This window comes from Erithacus rubecula (genome assembly GCF_903797595.1).
Source record: "Erithacus rubecula genome assembly, chromosome: 6".
In the NCBI taxonomy this organism is placed as follows: domain Eukaryota; kingdom Metazoa; phylum Chordata; class Aves; order Passeriformes; family Muscicapidae; genus Erithacus; species Erithacus rubecula.
The window spans coordinates 38,646,489-38,668,082 of NC_136688.1; the positions used below are offsets into that span (position 1 = coordinate 38,646,489).

The following is a 21,594-nucleotide window of genomic DNA, read 5'->3' on the forward strand; positions in this document are numbered from 1 at the left end:
TCTGAGTCGTCCTGTCACTTTTGCCTTCCTCATCCAAGTGACCTTGTGAGACAAGGCTGGGTGGGCCATACCCATTCCTTACTCTGAAGCTTCTTCTGGAGCTGACTGAACAGCAGGAGATGTGTTCTTCATTTCAGCCCTGTTCCCTGCTGTGCTGGCCCTGTCTGGCTTTTTTCCCCAAGGTCTCTTTTTTTTTTTCTCACAGTCTCTTGTGTGAGCTCTTTAATCTGCCTCTTCAGAAGGTTTGGGAATGTGCCTGTGAGGGCAGATGAATGTCAGGGCTGGTTAGGTTCATCTAAGTGACCAGCGTGTCAGGTGCTTCACAGATCTGCCTCTCCCTCTGCCGCAGAGATTTGGCAGTGGTGCCTTTGTAGCAATGCTTCCACATGGATGCAGTGGGCTTCCTTCCCACACCCCAGAGCACAGGTCTGGCTCAACCTGAGTTTTTCTAAGGTGATGTGGCAGGATGCCTAACTTCCAGCCTGCACTCACTGCACTAATCACCCTGTTAAGTAGATGGTCTCTGTTCTCTGTTCCAGACAGTGAAAATTGTCAGTCCCTGTAGAGCCTTCATGGGAGTAGGTTGCTAAAAACACCAGAATGCTGTCCTAATGTGCTCTGTGAATCTGCTTCTCCTGCTTTGTGCTTTTATTGCTCCCATGAGATTTATGGCTATGATAAGAGGCTTATTAAGCTAAAACTGGGCATTTTTCCATGCCCGGGTGCCCCTAGGGACACAGAGTGTTCTTGTCCCCTGGTGAACAGGGTGTCAAAGGCCACTTCCTGAGAACACCCTGCCTCTGTGTGTTTCCCCAGGGGTTTTGTTTCCCTATGCAGCAGTGTCTACCAGTATTTCAGTTAAACCTTCTTCAAAATTTTGTGTCTTTATTCTTTTTTGTGACTGCTGAGTGCTAAATCTCCTTTCCTTGTCATCAGGGGGAGCAGGGTTTTGCTGAAGTCTGGTTTAGAAGTCTGCTTGTGTGCTTAAGGCTGTTTCCTGCAGCAAGATTTGCATTCACTGCAGCCTGTTCAGATCCTGTGAGGGTCTGTGGTGAGCAGGCAGCAGTTCATGGCTTCAGGGCACTTCTTGGTCTGTGATTCCCACAACACTCAAGCCTGTGGTCTTGTTCTTTCACAAAGGTCTGTTGATTAATTTTGTTCTTCTGCAGCCTAATGATTCAGGGAGGTCAGTGCTAGATGAGGTACCCATAGCAGGATCAGTTTTCTCCATTTTGTCCTCTACATAGTTCTGCAGTTTCAGTGAAGAACACCTTCAAGAGTTTGCCTGCAGCTGTGAGTCTGTCTGCTCTAGTTCTCAGTGGGACACAACATGTTCTGGGAACTCCTCTCTTGCAGCTTGACAAATGACACAGCATCAGTGTGAAACAAGAACTTAACCGCATCTGGTCACTATCTCATTCTTCACCTTTGTCAGGAGATGAGAGGTGAAGTGCAACACTTAGCAACTGTCATGACACTGAATAAAATACAAATCACTTGGAATACTTGAACGGTAAGCCTGGAAAACTGAGTGAGATTTTGTGTGATTATTCTGAGACCACTGCACTGAGCCTGAAATTGGCTGTGGTGAGAAAAAAATTATAAAACTCTCCATGGGCTCAGTGTCTCTGCTGGCAGTGACTAAACTTCCAAGGGCTGCAGCCACCTCTTGGAGGCCTGCACAGTCTTTTAGGACTGACTGCTATGTAGTTTTGTGTCTGCTAAATGATAGAAGGGGTACCTAGTTCAAACTTGATTAATGTAGCCCAAGTACAGAACTGTAATTCTAGCTTTGAGCTCCTTTTCTAATTATCTCTTTCCTCCATGGCTGCTTGTCAAGGCATGGGAGGCATAAGAACTATGGGACATATCTGTATTGAGCAGAGAAAGGATTTTACTTGAATCTCTTTCACTCTCTAGGACTGCTCTCTGTTCAGCCAGTCTTTCAGCTCTTCTTCTGCAGCCTCCAGGCTCTGTGCAACCATGTGGCAGCTCTCTGCAATGGATTATAACAGAAGTAAGCAGTCCCTTTATGCTGCCTTCACATATCAACTTTGCTCTCAGGGAAAACTTTGGAAAGAACATACTCAAGAAATGATACAGCATTGGAGGTTAAGGGATTTAACTATTTCTTTATTACACAACAAAATTACTTGCCATAGCATGTTGTTTAGCCTTTCAATGAGCCTGGTGAACCTTGTAAGTATGCCTCAATAGCTGAAGCCTGAAATTAGCTTCTCAGGCCTATAGTTGGATAAGAATTGACATGTGGGCATGAGCCCCAGTGACTGCAGTCATTGCAGAAGTAAGGGAGGACAGAACCTTAGCTGGAATAGTAATTCAGTGTACTGGAAACATTTTCTTACACATTATAATACTTATTGCTTACTTGGGTTGGATTTTTGATGGTGATCATTTGCATTAAAAAGGAAAAGTGAAAATAGTTTGAGGTTTAGTTTCTTCAGTAGAATTCTAGGAGCTGATATCAAACACATTCTTTAATGGATTAAGGCTTAAGTTTTGGAGAAAGTACACAAGAAGCTTGTAGTAATACATGTAACTTCTTCCTAAAATACAATGATCAATGATCAAAAGTTTTTATAACTCTGGTAACTGTTCTGCTTTCAAAATCCTGGTGGGAGTTCAGTCAGGTAAAGTATTTACCTTTTCCTCCTTTCCCTCCTCAAAACTCTGTACTGTCAAAACTCACTGCTGCCTTTTGTACTAGAAAGAGTCTTTTCTTTTTTTTTTTTTTTTTTTAAGTGGGAAGGGTTTTCTTGGTGTGTAGTCAAGGATGACAATTGCTAAATGTTGCGGTAAAATCTGGCCTGGGCTGCTGCCTGTGTCTCACAGTACTGAGTCCACTGATGATCCTTGTGTGGCCTGGCTGCAGGTTTGGCTGTTCCCAGGATCTGACTGGCATACTTCCTGAGCATGGGATGTCTTTGTCTCCTCTGCACAGAGACTAGAGTTTGTGGCTCAGCTGCTGTTGGCTGTGGAACTAACTCTGTCCCTGCTAAATGCTGACATGGCTTAAGGGTGAGGCTGTGGGAGCAACCTGGCTTGCATGTCACCTCTCCAAATACAGCAGGTAGTTTAAACAACAGAAAGGGGCAGCAATGAAAGCTGTTTCAGAGACTGAAAAATATAGGCCCATAATACTCTAGCAGTGTTGACACCTTTTTCCTTTTCATTCCTACTTGAGAATGCTGGATCTCCTTGGCTCCTGCTTGTAAGCAAGCATCTTCAACTCACTATAGTACAGAGGATGCCCAAGGAAGGTTAATGATCTCTTTAATTGGCTCTTGTTCTCCTACTCAAGTGGCATATATTGTATATGACCAGGCACCTGTCAACCTGTGATGGGATCTTTCTTCTGCTGCTCTGCTCTGTGTGCAGGCACTCCCATACTATCTGTCAGTCCACATCCTCTGTCTGACTAGGGTTGTCAAGAGACTGTGTAACTTTTAATTTTTTTTTATTTTTTTTTTTATTTTTTTTTTACCCATGTGCTCCAAGCTATACTAAGATCTTTGGGCAAAAAGGAGGGCTGGATTAAATAAAACCCTGATTCCTTTTTCTTGCAGGCAAACAACGCTAGTTGTCTATATCATGTCTCTGGTGGGAATGATAGTCTATACCTTCACTCTGAGCCTGAACCACCTCTGGGTGGTCTTTGTGACTGCTGGGTTGCTGGGGTAAGTTCGTGTGCAGGCTGCTTGCCTTAGCATGTGAGACTGGGGAGACCCATAGCATCTGGATGGCTCCTGCATGGTTTAAGGACAAAATTATGTGCCCTTCCCATCTCTCACTTGTGTTTCATTAGAGTCAGGGACATTGTTGTGACCCTGCTCAGCTGCAGCCACCTTAATTGTTCCAGGCAATCAAGTGGAAGCTTTTGGAAAGCAAGTGGTACCCACAGCCCTATAGATGACCAGTGGACAAGAGTGAAAAGCATGTGGGCTGGCATGACTGTTTGACTGTGTGGAGGTGATGCCCCTTAGAGTTATGGTCTATACCTCTTCAGTCTTCCTTCTGGCAGTTGCTGAGTCTTCCTTTCTGTGTACTTCATTATAGGTTTTTCATGACAGGATACATTCCCCTGGGCTTTGAGTTTGCTGCAGAGTTGACATACCCAGAATCAGAAGGAACATCATCAGGGCTCCTTAATGTCTCAGCACAGGTAGGTGTGCTGTTTTCCCTTTGCTTGCCTCTTTTTAGGCAAAGAGATTAAATTGTAGTTCCAAGCCTTGAGTCCTATTTGTTGTCCATTTCTGGTGTAATGTACTGCATAGTTCCAGTCATCGTTGCCTTTTCCAACATAGCTTCTAATAGTCCTGGCTCATGTCCAGTGAGAGATGAGATTCCAGCTGTTAGGGTCATCTGTCATTCCATTAGCTGCAAGGAGATGTCTCTGGACGTGTTTATAACCAAACTTTAGCCTCTCTAGGCCAACTGTTTGACTGGCCTATATGCTCTGATACTTTGTTAAACACTGGAAAGAATTTGGGCTGCTTTATAATAACAGTACAGGTTGACATTACCTTTGTTTCTTTGTAGATTTTTGGTGTTGCCTTTACCATTGGCCAAGGGCAAATCATGGATCGCTTTGGGACAAAGGCAGGAAACCTCTTGCTTTGTTCTGTCCTGTTCCTGGGGACCGTTATTACAGGTAATTAAAATTTTCAGTGTTCTTCTGCTCTGACTTTGCCTTGGGCTTGGCATATTAATTGAAGGCTTTTGTGTGCAGTGCCTGCAGAAAAGGGCAGAACCTACACAGCAGTTCCATAGCAATGCTGTTCCTCTTTAAGCATCTGGTCTGCATTACAAAGCTGAGGCTTTTTGCTCTGGCTGGGGTCTCAAAGTTGCACCTGCAATAAAGAATTTATATCCTGCCTGTTTCAGGAGTGTTCTCAACCTCATCCAGGAGAGTGGTTTTGCTTGCTCATTGTAATGTGTTTCTGTCTCTTCTGGGGCTTCTGCTGCTCCTTTGAGTTCTGGGTAAATTGTCTTGGCACTGCATGGTGACTTGACTGCCTTCACACCTTTTTTTCTCCCTCTGTTCCAGCATTCATTAAGGCTGATCTCCGAAGACAGCAGGCCAATTTGGAAAATGAACAGACAGTGAGTAAACCTCCTTCAATCCCTACTGTGCCCCTGCTATTGGCTCAGGACAGTACCCAGCCTCTCTCCCCTTTCTAGGAAAGGGGGTGGCTTGTGGGGAAGCTCCTTGTTGACGTTTTTAAACTGGATGTAATCCCAGCTCTGCCAGCTGCTGGGGCCTCTGTTTGCTCAGTGTTAGTGTCATGCAGAATCTATAGGCACTGGTCCTCAGGGGTTCTGCAGGGCTTCACACATCTTTATACTGGCTAGAGCCAGATGTAGGGCAGTGCTTGCTTGCTTCTCTCACTTGACAATGTGTTGAAGCCTTCAGTGCTTTGTTCATTTTTAAAGCTGAGTAACTATTATTCTAGGCCCCTAGGCTGGCAGGTTATTCCTCTTATTCCTTGACATCAGCAGCCAGGCAGGACTCAGTGCATGTGACTGAGGGAAGCTAAGGTGACAAAGCCTAAGTGAGGGCTTGAGCAACCTGGCTGCTCACACTTTGCACAAGTGCTGCTGACAAGGCTGCTAGCTCATACTTGCACACCAGTGCTTGAGGGGTGATATCCCTGTGGTATAGTGTGCAAAAAATGCTGCTGTTTGCACCTGGGAGAAGGCCTCTGGTGAACTAATTGCAGTGGATACTGTCAGAAGCCCTTTCTGCAGAGAAAGGGAGAGGGGACTGGTTGCTTGGGGCTATTTTCCATATTGCTCTGGGCTCCTCTTCTAGGATGTTAGCAGAAATATCCACTCAACATTCAGGCAACCAGTGGCAACCATGACTAGCAGAGTGTGAAAATCTCAGTTCTCTGCTGTCTTGAGTCAGCTCTATTCAGAAGACAGTGCTGCCCTCTTCCAGTGCTGGTGGCACTGTGAGTTAAATTCATAACATGTATGTGGAAGGCCCAGAAAAGGGCCTTTGGCAGTGAAGGTGATGCCTTCTAGTAGTACGATCCTTTCCCTTTTTCAGACACTTCTCTCATCAGATGAACTGTACATTTTTGCCTGTCATTTTTACTATAAGTCTTTTTCAGTCTAAATACTATTGTAAGAACTTGCTGGTGCATGGGGAAGAGCATTGCAACCAGAGCAAAGGTGGTGCAATGTCATTTTTGTAATCCTGAAACTCTTCAGAATTGACTGTAGTAAGAACCAGAGGGATATGTGTGTGAGATAATAGGTCTCAGCCAGTCAAAAACTTCACTGACAGCTCCTTCCCCCTGAGGACACATGCTCTGAGGAAGTCATATTGCACACCCCACCACAGCCCCAAAGGTGTCCTCCTCATGGCTGAGCTCACCTGAGTATTCTCAAACTTAACAACCAACCGCAGGTGCTCGACTGACTGAAGGTAGGCTGAGTCTGGTGTTCTGCACTAAGATGGATGCCTCGGCCAGGGGATCAGCCATCTGGGCTTGGGCATTGTGTGCTGCCTTTGTGGAGAGCTCTGATGAAGTCAGGTACTGGAGCTTTTCTATGTGACACAGCTGCCTTACACATGCTTGGGTGATTTTACTGCTCTCTTCCATTGCCTGTTTCCCTTTCTTATTTTCATCCGCATTCATTTCTCTTCCTACTTGCCTCCATGTTTTCTGGAATGGTGACTTGTGACTATCATTACAGAGACTCCAAGGCAGCAATCAGATCATGGATTATGGGACTGTAGCTTGTAACTCTAACCCCATCAATTCCCACTCCTGCTCACTAGCTTAAACATACCAAGGTAGGAGAATTGTACTAATCTACTTCTCTGAACACTCACAGGGTGGCACAGGCACCAAGCCAATGGCATTTCTGGGATGACTGCAATGGCTGTAGAGTATTAAGAATCCTTCTGGTCTTTTCAGGTACTCAGCTGAGAGGAAAGACAAGACAGCCTCCAAGAAGAGAGTGGAGATCCCCCCCTAGACTCATGCCAGATAGAGATGTAGGGATTCATCTAGGTGCAGCAAAGCAAAACCTGGTGCTGGAGCAGATGGAGAGCTGGACTGTCAGTCATTTGTTAGGGAGAGGAGGTGCAGACTTTTGGAGCCACTTCTCTGGCCTTATTTTTACAGTCCAGATTCTTGGCTGGAAGGGATACCAGGAACCCTTTGGCTTTGATCACAGCCAAGGTGTATGGCCAACTTCAAGGAGGAAATTTAAAAATGTCTTGCAAGAGCAGAGTCATTGGGTTGGTGCCTTGTGGTATAAGAATGCCTGAAAATTGTAAAGCTATGTGCATGTTGATCTGTGAATTTTCACATTTTCTCAGCTGTTGCTTGGGGTGGTATGATTTACTATGCACTGTCCTCTGCTTCACACTGACAGGCTGGTCTACTAAGTTATCCATGCTACTCTTTGCTTTTCAAAGTGTGAAAACTGTGTGCATCATTTAGTGCCAGAGCCAGCAGGATTAACAGGCAAAAGCAGAGTGAGTCAATTGGGAAAACCAACCTTAACCCTGCCAGGATTAGGGCATGTTCTACAGGGACCATGAAGCTGCTATGCTTTGATGGAAGTATGAGGAAGTGTCTCATGGGAAAGGAAAGACTGATGGTATGTGGAGTTATATCTAGCTGGCATCAGGTCACCAGTGGTGTGCCCCAAGGCTCAGTACTGGGAACAGTCCTGTTTAATATCTTTGTGAATGCTCTGCATGAGGGTGTAGATACAACACTTATTCAATTCACAGACCAAACACCAAGTTGGGCAGGAGTATTGTTAGAAGGTTGGAAGGCCCTGCAGAGGGATCTGGATAGGCTGGATCCATGGGCTGAGGCCAGTGGTAGGAGGTTTGACAAGGTCAGGTGCCAGGTCCTGCACTTGGCCCACAACAACCCCAGGCAGTGCTACAGGCTGGGGACAGAATGGCTGGAAAGCTGCCCAGCAGAAAAGGACTTGGATGTGCTGGTCAACAGCAGCTGAGCATGAGCCAGTGTGTGCCAGGTGACCAAGAAGGCCAGTGGTGTCTTGGCTTGTGTCAGAAATAGTGTGCCCAGCAGGACCAAGGCAGGGATTGTCTCCCTGTACTTGGCACTGGTAAGGCCACACCTCGAGTCCTTTTTCAAATTTGGACCCCTCACAGCAGCAAAGACATTGATTGAGGTGCTGGAGCATTTCCAGAGAAAGGCAATGGAGCTGGTGAAGGGTCTGGAGCACAAGTCCTATGAGGAGCATCTGAGAGATCTGGGGTTGTTTGGGGTGGAGAAAAGGAGGCTCAAGGGAAACCTTTTTGCTCTCTGCAACCACCTGAAAGAAGATCATAGTGAGATGGGAGTCAGTCTCCTCTCCCAAGTAACAAGTGACAGGACAAGAGGAAACAACCCCAAGTTATACCATGGGAGGTTTCTATTGGGTATTAGGAAAATTTCTTCATGGAAAAGGTTGTCAAGCATTGAACAGGCTGCTTAGGGAAGTGTTAGAGTCAGCATCCCTGGAGGTATTTATAAGACAGGTAGATGTGGATTTTAGAGGCAGAGTTTAGTGGTGGACTTGGCAGTGCTGGGTAAATGGTTGGACTCGATGATCTTAAGCCTCTTTTTCAGCCTGAACAATTCTGTGGTTGTTGCAAGGGGAAGACTCAGAGTCAGCTGTGAGCTTCCAGAGCATGCAGATTTCCACTTTCCATTGAAGTACTATACCACTGGCTGTGTAGCAGTTTGTCTTCTATTGGTGCTCTCATCTGCTATGATTATAATTAGGCAAATGTTGCAGTTAGTAGATTAAATTAGGCAAATGGCATTGTGTACACCTTGTCTCTATTAATTAAGCTGTAGTAGTGTGGTCCCAACAATCCTTCCCACTTTTATATGCCTCAGTTGCCTGAGCTCTAGCTGGTTTAGCTTTCTGTATCTCAGGACACTTGGATCAAATGCCTGTTTTACATGATAATGAGGCTCTTTGTGTGCTGCCTTTGTTGTAAATGCATCTGAAGCCATTCCAGTGTTGTGCCTTAAGATTTCATAGTAGTGTCAGTTGATCTAGCACACACATTATACTCACAAATATGCTGTGTAGTGTTTGTGCTCATTTGCTTTTGGTCTTCAGCATCCACGCAAACCTTTTTGTATTGTTATTTTGCATTAAGAAAAAGCATCTTTGCTCCTCTTCCATAGTTCATTTAGGACAAGCACCCACCCTCAGTAACTTACTGGATTCTGTTGGAAGCTGCACCATGCTTAGCCTCTAGTGAACTACTGCTAGTAAAAAAATGCTGGAATTTTGTGTAGTAGGCACAAAAAATGTGTCTTTGCTTCCCAAACTTCCCTACTCAATTTTTGTGTTTACTGCGTGGCAAGCAGCCTTTTCCTGTCCCAAAGCCATAGGCAGGCCATCTGTGTGCCCTTTTCCAGTACTGTGACTCAAACCTGTGAGAGCAGCCTTCCTATCCAAGGTGGTGGAGTCCTGCAGACTGTCTGATCTAAATCTCTGTTCCTGTAGCTCCACGGCAGGTGACTGGTGCTGAGACCCCAGAGATGCTTGGAGAGCCAGTTCTGAGTTGCATGAATGCTCCCATGGTGCATTCTGGTGGAGTTTCCAAAGTCTAAATGCAGATTTCCCCTTATTCCTACCTGTAGCACTACTTCATGCACTCCACTACCCTTTCTGCTTGTTCAAGTTCCCTCTTTGCACTTCTTGGCTTTTGCTTCCAGGCATCTCTTTGAAGCTTTCCTTATCTCATTCCTCTGCTTTGGGATATTGCTGTTGACTTCTGTAAAACCTTTTCACCTACAGATTGTGTAAGAGCCTGCTCAAAATGAGACTGTTTCATATCTCTTGCTTCCATGCTGCCTGAATTTCTCTTGAGCTGCACAGGGGATGTGAACCTCTTTCATGTGCACCTCTGATTTCTGCCTCAGATGTCAGTCTTGCCCTACAGTGAGTAAACTCAGAGCCCAGGCTGCAGAAAACTCCACATTCACCCTTACAAGTCTGTGTCCTGTCTTCTGAATTTGTGACAGCTGGGCTGTCTCACTGTAAGCAGAATCAGAATTTGAGAGATATCAGAATTCCACTAGGGGAAGAAGTCTCAAGCTTAATCCTAACACACCCCAGAGCTTGTCAAACTTCACCCAGGAAAGCTGAACTGGAATTGCTACAGTTTGGTTGTTTCATGAAGCTGAGGATAGGGTGGTAATTGGGCAGCAGTTTCCATATTACTTGCTTCCTCTGGGAAAAGCTCCCTCCATTTTAAGGTTTCCAGAAATTAGGCTAGTTCTTCTACAGGATTTATGGTGGAAAAAAAAAAAAAAAAAAAAAAAAAAAAAAAAAGTATGTTTGCCTCTTATTTCTTACATCTCTTTAAGATACAAGTAGTGAATTTTGAAGAAGGCACTGCTCTGTGGAATTATCTCAGCCATAAATCCAAGTTGAGGAAAGGGAAGAAGCAGCACTTCAATGGGCAGTGGGGGTGGGGGTGAAAAGACTTGAAGATGGGCAAAATAAGCAATGTGTCTGGGAGCTGAAAAGGCCTCTGACATGCTGGAGTAAGTGCACAGGGGAACTAGCAGTTCCTGAGCCTCCTGATGATGTAAACAAAGCAAATTTTCTCTGGTATTTGCACAGACACAGTGTTGTCTCATGGCATGAAGGTGTTCCCAGCACCTTCCCTTGCCCAAGAAACTGGCCCAGCAGCTTCATGCTTTGAGGCTGAACTTGAGTCACAGTGAAATGTTGGTGAGCTGGCTGTGGGTCTGCTACCTCCTGTGTATCAGCCCCACCATGAATTAGAAATGGTGTGAGGACTACAGCACGTAGCTTAAACAGTTGGATGTTGCACTGCCCTGCTGCCCCAGTGTCCCTTGCTCAGGCAGTGGCTAGAGACGGAAGAGGGAGCCAGCAGCACTCTCTGAGGATGGCAGTTCTTCTTTGTGGATTTCTGCACTAGCAGGGAGCTACAAAGTACCCAGGGTCTGACCAGCCAGCATCCTAACCATATTATTTTTCTCTGACTTGCAGAAAGCGTTTCCAGAAGCCTACGCTAATCCTATAGTCCTTGAGGAATCACGGCTGTGAAATGAAGGGGTGGCAAAGCTGGGAGATACAGCCCCCCTCATTCCCATCTTTTTTATGTGCACTATCCTCCTGTGACATGCACCCCATGGGAGGGGGCAGCCTCAGGACAGGAGCCCTGTGAACTGCTTGAGGAGTATGAAAGAGCAAAACAAGAAGTGGGGTTGCTTTCCTCAGTTTTATCTTTGCATCTGGCTGTTTTGGTGTTTGGGAGGAAAAATTGGGAAAATCTGCTGTGTCCCCCCACTCTTACCATGTATGCTTGGAAAAAGCACATGTGCTGAGAGAAAAGCCACAGTACCAGGCTGACCCTGAGCATGATGGTGGCAGCTTGCATGTGGCTGTGACATGAAAGGCAGAAGCTGGACCACACTTACTCTATGAGCAACCCTGGAAGAGCTAGCTCTAGGGAAAAGGGATTGCTCTGCCTTGGTTCCCATTATGCTCTGTGTTGCACAGGTAGTAGTAGAGGCCTCAGTACATTACCAGCAAGTGCAAAGCAGTGCACCAGCTACTGCCAGCTCTTATTTTATTATTTGGCTTTCCCAGATGAAGCACTCTTTATCTGGATAAACCTCTGCTCAGAATTCACTGGGGTTGCCCTGATGTTCCTACATAGTAGGAGATACTTTTAGCTTGAGGCAGGGACTGGTTCTGCAGCCTAAATCTAGCTCATCACTACATTAGCAGTAAAAGTGAGTCAAACTATAATTTACCTGGGTTGAAGACTCTGTCTTCCTCCTTAACAATAAAGTGCCTTTTTCATGTTTCAACACTACATAAAAACTTGTGTTGTTATATTGAGAAAACCAGCCAAGGCTGTGTTGCTCTTCACAGCCACAGAGAGTGCTATGATGGGAATCCAGCTTTGCACCAGTGTGGAAGCTTCCCACTTCATAATAGAGAACAGGAGAAGGTGCCCACTTACCAGCATTTGTGTCTTAGAGACACTGCCCATCTATCTGTTGTTTATTTTGTAAACACAATCACAGATCTTTTTATCACTTCTCCATCCTTTCCAGCATCCCACCTCTGCTGGAACCAGCAAGTGTCCTTCCATGCCTTAAATCAAGCAGTTACTGATGTGTTATTTGAGGCAGGGGACAAAGCCTGTACTGAGGTGGAATGGTTAAAAATACTCCTCTCTGACAAACTATTTTTGATAAAACTTTTTTTTTTTTTTGGGTGAAATTTGAACTTATTTTGGATACACTACATTTTGATACAGCCTGAGTTCAGTAAATGCTTAGAGAATGCTCTTAAGCACATGGTATGATTCTTAGGGGTCCTGTGCAGGGCCAGGAGTTGAACTGTGATTCTGATTAATTCCTTCCACTTCAGCATATTCTATGATTGAAGTCCTACCTTTGATAGCCTGGGATTGAGCATAGGGGTTTAGAATGATATTCAATAGAAATTTCAATGTAAAATAGAAACATTTGAAGTATAAAATAAAAATTTGACACATTCATATTAAACGATTTAAAACAGTCTACATGTAGCTCATTTAATAGCCTGAAATCTTCTGAAGAATGGAAAAAAAGATCTTTCTGCCCAATGCTACTGCTGTGTTTTGTGCTGCTTTGTTCCCTCTTTCTTCTGCATATGAATTGTCTTCCCAGCTAGGAGTTCCTGCTGGTTTTTTTCTGCATTCTGTGTGCTGCCCACTGCTTTGGGCATTATTTTCTCTAGGTCTAAGGAACCTGCTCCTGTTTTCTCCATCTTCTATAGTTATAACTTGCTACACAGGAAGCTCAGTGCTTGTTCACAGATTCATAGTTTAAGTTTGCTGTCACCAGCATGCTACAGAAGAGAGGGCATCAACAACCCTCTTCATGTGTGTTACCTGAGCAGTCAGACTGGAACTCTGTGGCAAGGAGTCAGGGAAAGGTATGTTTGCTGCAAAGAGAGATGAGGTATTCTGCAACATACAGTGGAAGGTGCTGTTGGTTCTGATCTTCTACCTGCTGCTGTGTAGCAGAAAGACAAACATAGCCCACTGCAGATTTTGTCATTTATTAGAAATGGTCCCTGGGGAACACACACATGCAAGTTACACAGTAGTGCCAGGGGTAGCACCCATTCTCTCTTTCTGGTCCAAAGTGTTCAGCAAATCCTGGATAGTTCTGCACCTTGTCCCCACAAGTACCCTGGGAGATAAGTCCTTAGTGCTCCTTCATGCCAGGGGCTTTGCCTGCTACCCAGGGAGTCAGTCACCAACTGCCGCCCATAAGCTTTGACACAAACTCCTCTGGGACTTGGTCTTTGACATCAGTCAGTTGAAATGTTGCCTGGACAAGACAAAAACAACTTGGTAATGACAGTGATTGACAGAGTCCAACATTGACCCACCAGCAGGACTGGTGTCCTGGAGAAGTTCAGCTGAGCTTCCGTGGAAGTCTGGCAGTGAAGGTAGAAGATGACACTGTCCTATGGAAAGCCCTCAACTTCAGTTTTTCTTCTTATTTTGTGAAAGTGCTTCTACCTCCAGGTACTGCAGCCCAATTAACATCCCCAAAATGGAGAAACCTGTGATAGAGATACAGGATGAGTTGTGTAGAAAAGGCTGGACAAGAGATGGGGTATGCCCTCCCACCATCCCCTCAGCCCATAGCTGTATGGGGAGTTTTTCTGGGATGTCATAGCTCCAAGGAGTATGCAGGGGGAAGATGTAGAGCTCTACTTACTTGCTACCATGAGGGGTGCCATGACTCCAATTGTCAAGGCTGCAGTGTGGTATATGAAGACCTCAGACAGGAAGTGAGCGAGGGCCAAAAAGAAGGTAAAGAGTGTGATGTGATAGAGGCTGTTGAAGAGCAGAAAAAAGAAGTTATCATATCATACTATGGGCTTGAATATGGCCGAGTGGAAAAAAGGCAAACCTGCATGCTGTCCCATCTGCTCTCACTGGCTGCATATAGAGGATTTTGTCCCTTCCCTAGTGAGGTGCAAATTCTCCCTGAGCAACAGCTGAGAGGAGAATGGGGCAGCATGTTCAATGGTGCATTGAAAGTCACAGCCATTATCTGGTCTGAAGGAAAATGAAGAGGGGAGGGCATGAGTAGGGCACCAGTGAAATGAGAAGTATGTGCACACACAAAAAGGTGAGAATTGGATGAGCAGAGATCTAGGGTGACAGGACTTGGCTGACTTCAGGCTGCATCACCCAATGTCTTCCCACCTGTGCTCTGCTACCCTCTATGGGCCACAGCTGTTGAAAAGGGAGCAGGTTCAAGAGATTCAAGATAAAATTCCTCAAAGAAACAACTAATTCTTGGTAACTGGCATTGCCACCACCCCCTAAAAACATACCTTTTAGTCCCTGCACCTCCCTACCTCAGATAAGCCTAGGCAATCCAAGCACATACTGCCAGGTGAACAGTGACTTCTGCTGCAGGGCTGAGGGAAGTAGGGACAAAAGCATTTTAGCTTTACCCCAATAAAGGCTTTGTCTAGCACAGACCTCAATTCAGCTTGCTTGGAAACCCCTCTCAGAAACACTTCTGTTAGCACAGGGAGAGATGGTGTGACTCCCACTTAACATCAGGCTGCCCCTCAGGACTTATTGTCAGGCCCAGGTAAGAAAGCAACTGGTTAAGATCACTGGGGCACCTAAAACCGACCAGTCTTTAGCTGAGCTGTCACAGTAAAAGAATTATTAAGCATCAGTCACACCGCAACATTAGCAATTGCTTAATTAACAGAGCAACAATGCCATTCAGAAAATGCTTTCCAAGCTGGAGCTCAGGAAATGGCGACAGTAAGAGGTTCCCACATCTACCAGCTTCTGACTGAGCTAAGAACAGAAATCAAATGCGCAGGCTGTCCCCACAGAGGAAGAAGGGGGCAGCAGCTATCTCACAAATCCCACACTGCTACTTGAGCTTCTTCAGGGGAATGCTGTCAATATTATAGAAAGTTCAGGAACAGCTCTTGATTCCCCACCTCCTCTGTGCCGCCCCCTAAACTCAGGCTGTGTCTAGCAAGCAAACCGATGGATTTCTCGGGTGCTGCTTTACATACGTCCTGTTACGGATGTCGATTGCGCAGAGGCAGCGGATCACTGACGACAACAGCGTCCAGACGCCGAAGGTCCGAGCCTGGAGCCCGTTCACTACGTAAAGAAGGAGGGAGCACATGGAGACCCCGCACGGCCCTGCCTGTCACCCCCCGTGCCGCCGTGGAGGGGCACGCCGGGGCAGCAGGCAGATTGAGCCCCAGAGGTGGGACCCCGAGGAGAGCCCAAGGCCCAGGCTAGAGGCGACCTCCAGGCGCCAGGGCGGCCGGCGCGGCCCTTACCGAGGCCGGGGCTGGCGGTATACAGCTTCTCTGAGAGGAAGCCGTGATCGCGGAAGCTCTGCAGGGTATTCCCGGCGGCGATGACCGACACCATCACCAGCCAGCTACGCAGCACGTTCAGGAACCGGCTCATCCTCCCGGCCGGCTCGAACCGCGCCCCCCAGGCCCAGGAGCAGTCCCCGCTCGTTACCTGCGGCGCTCCCGCGGCGGCACCGGAGCCCCGCCCGCGCCACCGCCCAGCGCTCCGATTGGTCACCGCGGGCCGCTCCATGCGCGCGCCACGTGACGTATGACTGTCTTCCGCCAATCGCATCCCTCGCCGTGAGGGAGGCGGGCCCGCCCCGTCCCCGCTCACCTCGCGGGAATAGTCGGGAGCGCCGGCAGGGGGCGGAGCGGAACGCGCCTGCGCAGTGAGGCGGCGGGGCCGCCTGCGCGCCGGGGCGGGGCCGGCGCCAGTCGGTTGTTGTAGTAACGGGGAAGCGGCGGGAGGGGCCGGGGCTGCCCGAAGCGCCCGGCCCGGCGCAGCCCGGCCGTGCGGGGGCAGGTACGGCTAGCGCGGGGTCCCGCTGCCTTAGGCGCTCCCCGCCGCTCTTGCTTCTTCTGGGGCCGCCGGCGGTCGCCGTGCTTGGCCTGGCGCGGGGTAGGCCGGGCCGTAGCCGCCCCTCCGGGCCTGAGGGCGTCGGTGGAGGCGTTACGGTGTCCGGCTGTCCCCGGGCGGCGGGGCGGGCTTGGCGGGCGTTTCCCGTTGGGGCCGGGCCTGGCGTGGGTCCGCGGGCCGAGGCGAGGCAGGGCGCGGCAGGGACGCGCGTTACCGGTAAGCGCCCGGGGGGCTCTCACGGGCGCTGCGGAATCATCTGCTGCAAGGTGGTGCTTCTTTCTGCGCTCCCGTGGCTCGGAGGTGGTGTTTGACAGATCGCAGATGTTTAACAGACTAGTTGATAGTCCTGTGAGAAATGCGTACTGAGAGGAAGTGGCAGTTACCTGATACCTCTAGCTGTCCTGCTCAGCTCTTTATTCCTGCTTTTAATCCTTGTTGCAGGTAACTGCTCTTGCAGCTAGGACTGGGCTGTATGAAAACTCCCAGAGGAAATGCCAGCTGGGATGGCTAAAGATCTGGAGGAAACTGGCTCGTCCTCGGAGGAGGAAGAAGATGCTATAGATGGATTGGAGTAAGTAGAAAAAATCCCTCTGAACTGATTCTATGTCCCTCTGCTTTCTGATGCATCTATGGTAGTTTGAAAAGACAGATGCATTTCTTACCCTCCTACCTGTGAAGTGGAAGATGGTTTGTTTGGGCCTCAAGCCTACGGGCAGGCTACCTATATTTGCAGCCTTAAACACCACCACATTCATCAGGGTTGGATGTGCAGCTTTTCTTTGCCTGCTCTGAAGTCCATAGTTTCATGGATTTCTTTCTGTCATGTTCCTATCTGTTCCTTTTTTTTTTTTTTCCCTGCATGTGTGGGTTTTTGGTTTTGTTTTGTGTATGTGTGTGTTTTTAGCTTTTATTTCTACAGAGATTAGAAATCTGCTGTACAATACATTCATATACAATGTTTTATGTCCTTTTTATAAAACTGTCTTTTGATAACTCAATTAGTAGTCTTGATATTTCTTACTTGTAACAAGTCATAATGCTTGTTCTGTCTTTGTTTAGTAAATTCTTTTAGCTTTGCTTGTAAAGGAATTGCTCCCTTTTTCTGTCCCATAGCAGTATTACTTTTGTTTCACCTGCACACACTTCACTGTGTCCACTTAGGGTTTCTTTGGGTGCACACCATCACTGAGTGGCCAGTTGCAGATGACAGGGACTTAAGACATTTAGAGGAATGTTTCTTCATAGCAAGTGGTTGGCTTGGATTTGCTCGATCCTCATAGATGGGAAGGTCCAGAACTAGCTTCACCTAGAATGTGGCTGTAACAGTGTGTCTGCATTAAGTGACCAGGGGTCATGCTAGGAATGACTGACTGTCACCTGGAGGATTGAGCCTTGCTGCAAATCCTCAGGACAGGCTTAGTATAAACTCCTGTCCTGTTGCCTCAGCTCATTTTCCACTTACATAAGGCTCTGGCCTGTAGTGTAAATTCTGGAAGCTTCTTGGGTCTCTTCCAATCTGAATAGCTAATTATACCCCAGATGTAGATTTAAAAAAAAATAAAAATTTAGAGGTAGCAGAATCAGGTGGGAGTGCTGTGAAGTTAATTTGTCTGGGTGATAACAATAGTAACTTTGTTAAGAGGACCAAGGCTACCCTTAAGAGCCCTTGTCCTAGCATCAGAAAGTTGCCTTTCTATCTCTGTTCCTTTGTTCTGAGTGTTGGAGGTGTTTTGTCTTGTGTAGCTTCTCCAAACTTTTGGCAGACAACGATCTTTCATATTTTATAGACAAATGATTTTGTATATCTGTCTTGTTACTGTAGATGGATCTCTCCAACCCCTCAATCTCTGTTTTCTGTTAACTTTTCCATGTTTTTAATTTCCTTGTACAATGGTAATTAACAGCCTGAGTTTTATTTGCCTAGGGAGGTTGACAGGTTTTGTGTGATTCTAGAATTTGATATAACAGGTCTTAACTTTTCTTGGTGTGTCCTTAGTTCCTCTGAGGAGATGATATTTTCCAGTGTACTCTTGTTTTTTTGTACAGAACTGATCACTGCATCTCAGAGCCTGTAGCTTAAGTGGTGTACTGTAAGACATTGTTCCTGAATTCTGGCCTTGCATTCCACTGTATCTGATAGGAATTAAAAGGGAAGAATACACAGCTTTTGTCATTGCATTGAGCCAAGTCTGTTCTAGTCTCTCAAACTCTGCAATAGTGCTTTTTTTGGGCACTTCAGACTCCAGTATTACAACCAGGCAGACTGCTCTGATCTGCAGTTCTAAAATTGGAGACTGAAACCTGCACTGCAAGGTCTTGTTGTGTGGATACCAGCAATTGTGGTTCATCATGAATTATAGATCTTGTTTTCAGGCTATAAGTTCAGAGAACTGTAGCAGTTAAAGCTCATGAGGCCTCTCCTAAATTATACCCACTAAAATAAATACAGAACTAAAGAGGATTAAACACAACTCAGACTGGCAAGAGCAACTCGAAAAGAGGGTGATCTGGAAGATTCCCTTTATGGCTGAGTACCAAGGGTGCTGTATTGCAGTTGTGTGACCAGGTTTGGGTAGTAGGAGAGCTACAGGGGTGGGTTCTGTGAGAAGTTCTAGAAGCTTCCTCCATGTCTGACAGAACCAATGCTCCAATATGCAGCCACCACTGGTGAAGATGTAGCCCAGGAATGATGGTAGAAATACCACTGTGATAACATATCTATGAAGAGAAAAAAGTTACTGCATGGGGGTAGTAGTGCTGAGAAGAAAGGAGTGAGAATATGTGACAGGAAGAGCTCTGCAGCCACTGAGGTCAGAGGTCAGGAGGTGCCCCAGGTACCAGAGATGAGATTCCCTGCAGCCTGTGGTGAAGACCATGGAGAGGTAGCGGTGCCCCTGTGGTCCATGAAAATCTGTGAGGATGCAGAGATGCACCTACAGCTTGTGGAGGAGCCTGCAATGAAGCAGGTGTATGCCCAAAAGAAGGTTTGGGATCCCAGGGAAAGCCTGTGCTGGAACTGGCTCCTGGAGGGGACCTCCAGATCCATGGAGAGAGGAGTCTACCCTGCAGCACATTTGCTGACAGGACTTGTAACTGTGTGGGGGACCCAGACTGCAGCCTTTTCTTTAAGTACTGCACCCTGTGGAAAGGGATGCATGCTGGAGCAGTTAATGAAGCCCATGGACAGGATTCACACTGGAGAAATTTGTGGAGAACTGTCTGCTGTGGGAGGGACCCCATGCTGCAACAGGGTATGGATTCCCCCTGAGGAGGAAGCAATGGCAGAAACAACATGTGATGAACTGGATGTAACCCCCATTCCACATCTTCCTGTGCTGCTGAGGGGAAGGAGGAAGAGATTCAGGAATAAAGTTAAGCCTGGGAAGGAGGGAGGGGTGGGGGGAAGGTGTTTTTAAGATTTGATTTACTTCTTATTATCCTGCTCTGATTTTGATTGGTAGTAAGTTCAGTTAATTTCCACAAGCAGAGTCTCTTTTGCCTGTGACTGTAATTGGTGAGCGATCCCTCCCTGCCCATAAGTCATGAGTCTTTTGGTAAATTTGGAATGAGGGGAGCAGCTTTGGTGGGTGCCTGGCATCTAGCCAGGGTGCAACCTGGAATCACCACAGATGCCTAGCATGTATGTATGTTGAGTCAGCATAGGCAGGGCTTAGATAAAAGCACAAAACTGTGTCTGAAATGCAAAGGATAAATTTCTTTTCTTTTCCTTGCTGGTGTTCTGTCCACAGGTGAGGTGGGTAACTATGTAGAATTCCTGTGTTGTTATTGTAACTAACTGCTTCATGTATGCGGTTCAGCAGTGGCTTGTACTGACTGTCTTGTCATTTCAGGGATCATCCATGTATCAAGTGGACTGGTGGTGGCTGCAGGCGGGTTCCTGTCTTGGTGTTTCATGCTGAAGCCATTCTGACTAAGGACAGCTACCTCCGTCTCATTGGAGGTGGGTGCTACTCCGTGCCAGCTTTTGGTTTGAAGGCATCAGGTAAAAGTCTCTTACCTGGTGTTCCCTTCACTTTGTCATGAGAAGAGGACATGGTAGGAAAGAGGTTAGAATCTTCTCTAGTTTCTAACCCCTGAGACATTCAGAAATGCTTAATCCATTGGTGAATGCTTATAATGTCTTTGGATTATGATAAGTGTCTGTCCCTCCCCTGGGCCCTGTTGTATTTTGAGTTGAAATTGCTTGTACATTGAACTTGGAGGACATGCTAGAACTTAGTACCAGAATACAAGTTCACCATAGCTAAGAACTTAAAATCAATCATTGGAGTGAGTTTGGAGAGCATTTCACTGGGTGATAGAGCAGATAGCCCCACAGCTGAACAATAATAAGCTGTAGTAACAAATCTGAATCTACAGCCTTACAACCCTGAGAAGACCATAAATAAAATGCTTCCTGGCAGTGCTTGAGTTGGGAGACCAAACCTGTCTATTGTCAAATAAGGGAGAGCCTCTAAAGAGGCTGGGTTTTTAAAGATAGTCACTTTGGATTTGAAAAGTTAGTACTTGTGGGTGTGTACAGCTGGGAGCTTGTTTTGGATGTGCTGATTTGGAAAAAAGCTACAATCTACTCAGCTGTTTTTTGTGAAGGTGCTGACACTTCTTTCTTCTCTTGCTTCTTCCTTTCTTAGGTAATTGGTGCTTTTGTTTCTAATATCCTATCCAAGCAGAAATGCTTCTGGCTCATTGGGGTAAGGGGTGGAGAAGGTAATTTATATGTGGAAACTTCTGATCCTTTTCATGTGAGTTAAAAACATACTTGGATGGTGCCAGAAGCTGATGGTAATTGTAACTCACATTTTTACTGGAGCATGAGTCTCTTCTGCTTTTTCTCACATGGTTTAACAAGTTTACTGCTGAATAGTGCAACTTGTTAAATTTCCTTTAGCTTTGTCTTGTTCCTGATTGTGATACTTCTTACTTTTTTGGCTTACTTTTGTTGATAGAACATATTTCCTGAAGTTTAATCCAATCTTCACCCTTTTATTTTCAGTTTGCATCAATTTGTAAATTGCCTTTTCTAGTCAGTTCTGTATTCTATCATTGCAATTTCTTTCTCTACTGTCTCTTGAACTCTTTTTTGGATTGCCACATCCTTTTATGTTGCAACTGATCTCTAGTCTTGCTACTTGCTTTTGGTTTATCTTATACCTCCAGGACTGCTTACTGCTTTTGTTTTTATGACTTTCTACTTGCATAGTGAGTTTATAGTTTTATTTCCTTGTACTGTTTACTTTATTTCTTACTCTATTTGTAGTTATTTGTTGGAAGATTGATACAGGTGAATAAGATGTAAACAAAAATTCAGTTCTTTATTTTGGGCTTTGAAGATCTGAAAAGTGATTACATAAGCTAACTATGTCAATGAGGGTCATTAGACATGAGTACTTTTTGCTGGGAATACCAAAATTGAATAGAGAAGAAAGCTGAAATAATGTTTGGGGTGTTATAAAGCAGTCTATATAATGGGATGTTTTTGAAAAAATAATCTGGGTGTTTGTTGGGCTGTCCTGTGCTTTATTTTTGTGATGGGGTTCTGTGATGCTACTATATTATAGCCAAGGATTGATGTAAGTCAG

General features: G+C 46.1%; 3 protein-coding genes across 10 annotated transcripts in view; 2 read left to right on the top strand and 1 right to left on the bottom strand.

The window, feature by feature from the left end:
* Positions 1-12,197, top strand: part of FLVCR2 (FLVCR choline and putative heme transporter 2) — a 32,830-nt gene extending 20,633 nt beyond the window's left edge. The window contains exons 6-11 of one of the 7 annotated variants that reach the window (XR_013774685.1): positions 3,588-3,698; positions 4,078-4,183; positions 4,561-4,672; positions 5,069-5,124; positions 6,437-6,826; positions 11,044-11,092. Coding sequence is in view for 3 of the 7 variants with exons in the window: in XM_079309550.1 (XP_079165676.1) it covers positions 3,588-3,698; positions 4,078-4,183; positions 4,561-4,672; positions 5,069-5,124; positions 6,727-6,816 (475 nt within the window). In the remaining 4 variants the exon portion in view is untranslated. Of the gene's footprint in view, positions 1-3,587; positions 3,699-4,077; positions 4,184-4,560; positions 4,673-5,068; positions 6,827-6,867; positions 7,002-11,043 lie in introns of those variants that run through there. The other 6 variants (XR_013774687.1, XM_079309550.1, XR_013774684.1 and 3 more) reach the window with 6 other exon arrangements.
* A 900-nt stretch (positions 12,198-13,097) lies between these two features.
* ERG28 (ergosterol biosynthesis 28 homolog) lies at positions 13,098-15,651 on the bottom strand. Its single transcript, XM_079309554.1, has 4 exons — positions 15,397-15,651; positions 15,121-15,211; positions 13,785-13,903; positions 13,098-13,626 (listed from the first exon to the last, which is right to left on the bottom strand). Exons 1-4 carry the CDS (start codon positions 15,527-15,529, stop codon positions 13,547-13,549), a joined length of 423 nt encoding a protein of 140 aa, XP_079165680.1. The 5' UTR covers positions 15,530-15,651; the 3' UTR covers positions 13,098-13,546.
* A 97-nt stretch (positions 15,652-15,748) lies between these two features.
* The window catches only part of TTLL5 (tubulin tyrosine ligase like 5), a 117,517-nt gene continuing 111,671 nt past the window's right edge, over positions 15,749-21,594 (top strand). The window contains exons 1-3 of one of the 2 annotated variants that reach the window (XM_079309549.1): positions 15,749-15,940; positions 16,436-16,565; positions 19,846-19,955. In XM_079309549.1, coding sequence (XP_079165675.1) covers positions 16,486-16,565; positions 19,846-19,955 — 190 coding nt within the window. In that variant the 5' untranslated portion in view covers positions 15,749-15,940; positions 16,436-16,485. Of the gene's footprint in view, positions 15,941-16,000; positions 16,211-16,435; positions 16,566-19,845; positions 19,956-21,594 lie in introns of those variants that run through there. The other variant, XM_079309548.1, reaches the window with a different exon arrangement.

Excerpts from the sequence above, each read along its gene's own strand:
- ERG28 (XM_079309554.1), bottom strand. The coding sequence starts at position 15,529 with ATGAGCCGGTTCCTGAACGTGCTGCGTAGCTGGCTGGTGATGGTGTCG. Across the intron at positions 15,212-15,396 it reads TACCGCCAGCCCCGGCCTCG|TGAACGGGCTCCAGGCTCGG; the intron begins GTAAGGGCCGCG and ends TTCTTTACGTAG. Across the intron at positions 13,904-15,120 it reads ATCGACATCCGTAACAGGAC|CCTCTATCACATCACACTCT; the intron begins GTATGTAAAGCA and ends GCTCTTCAACAG.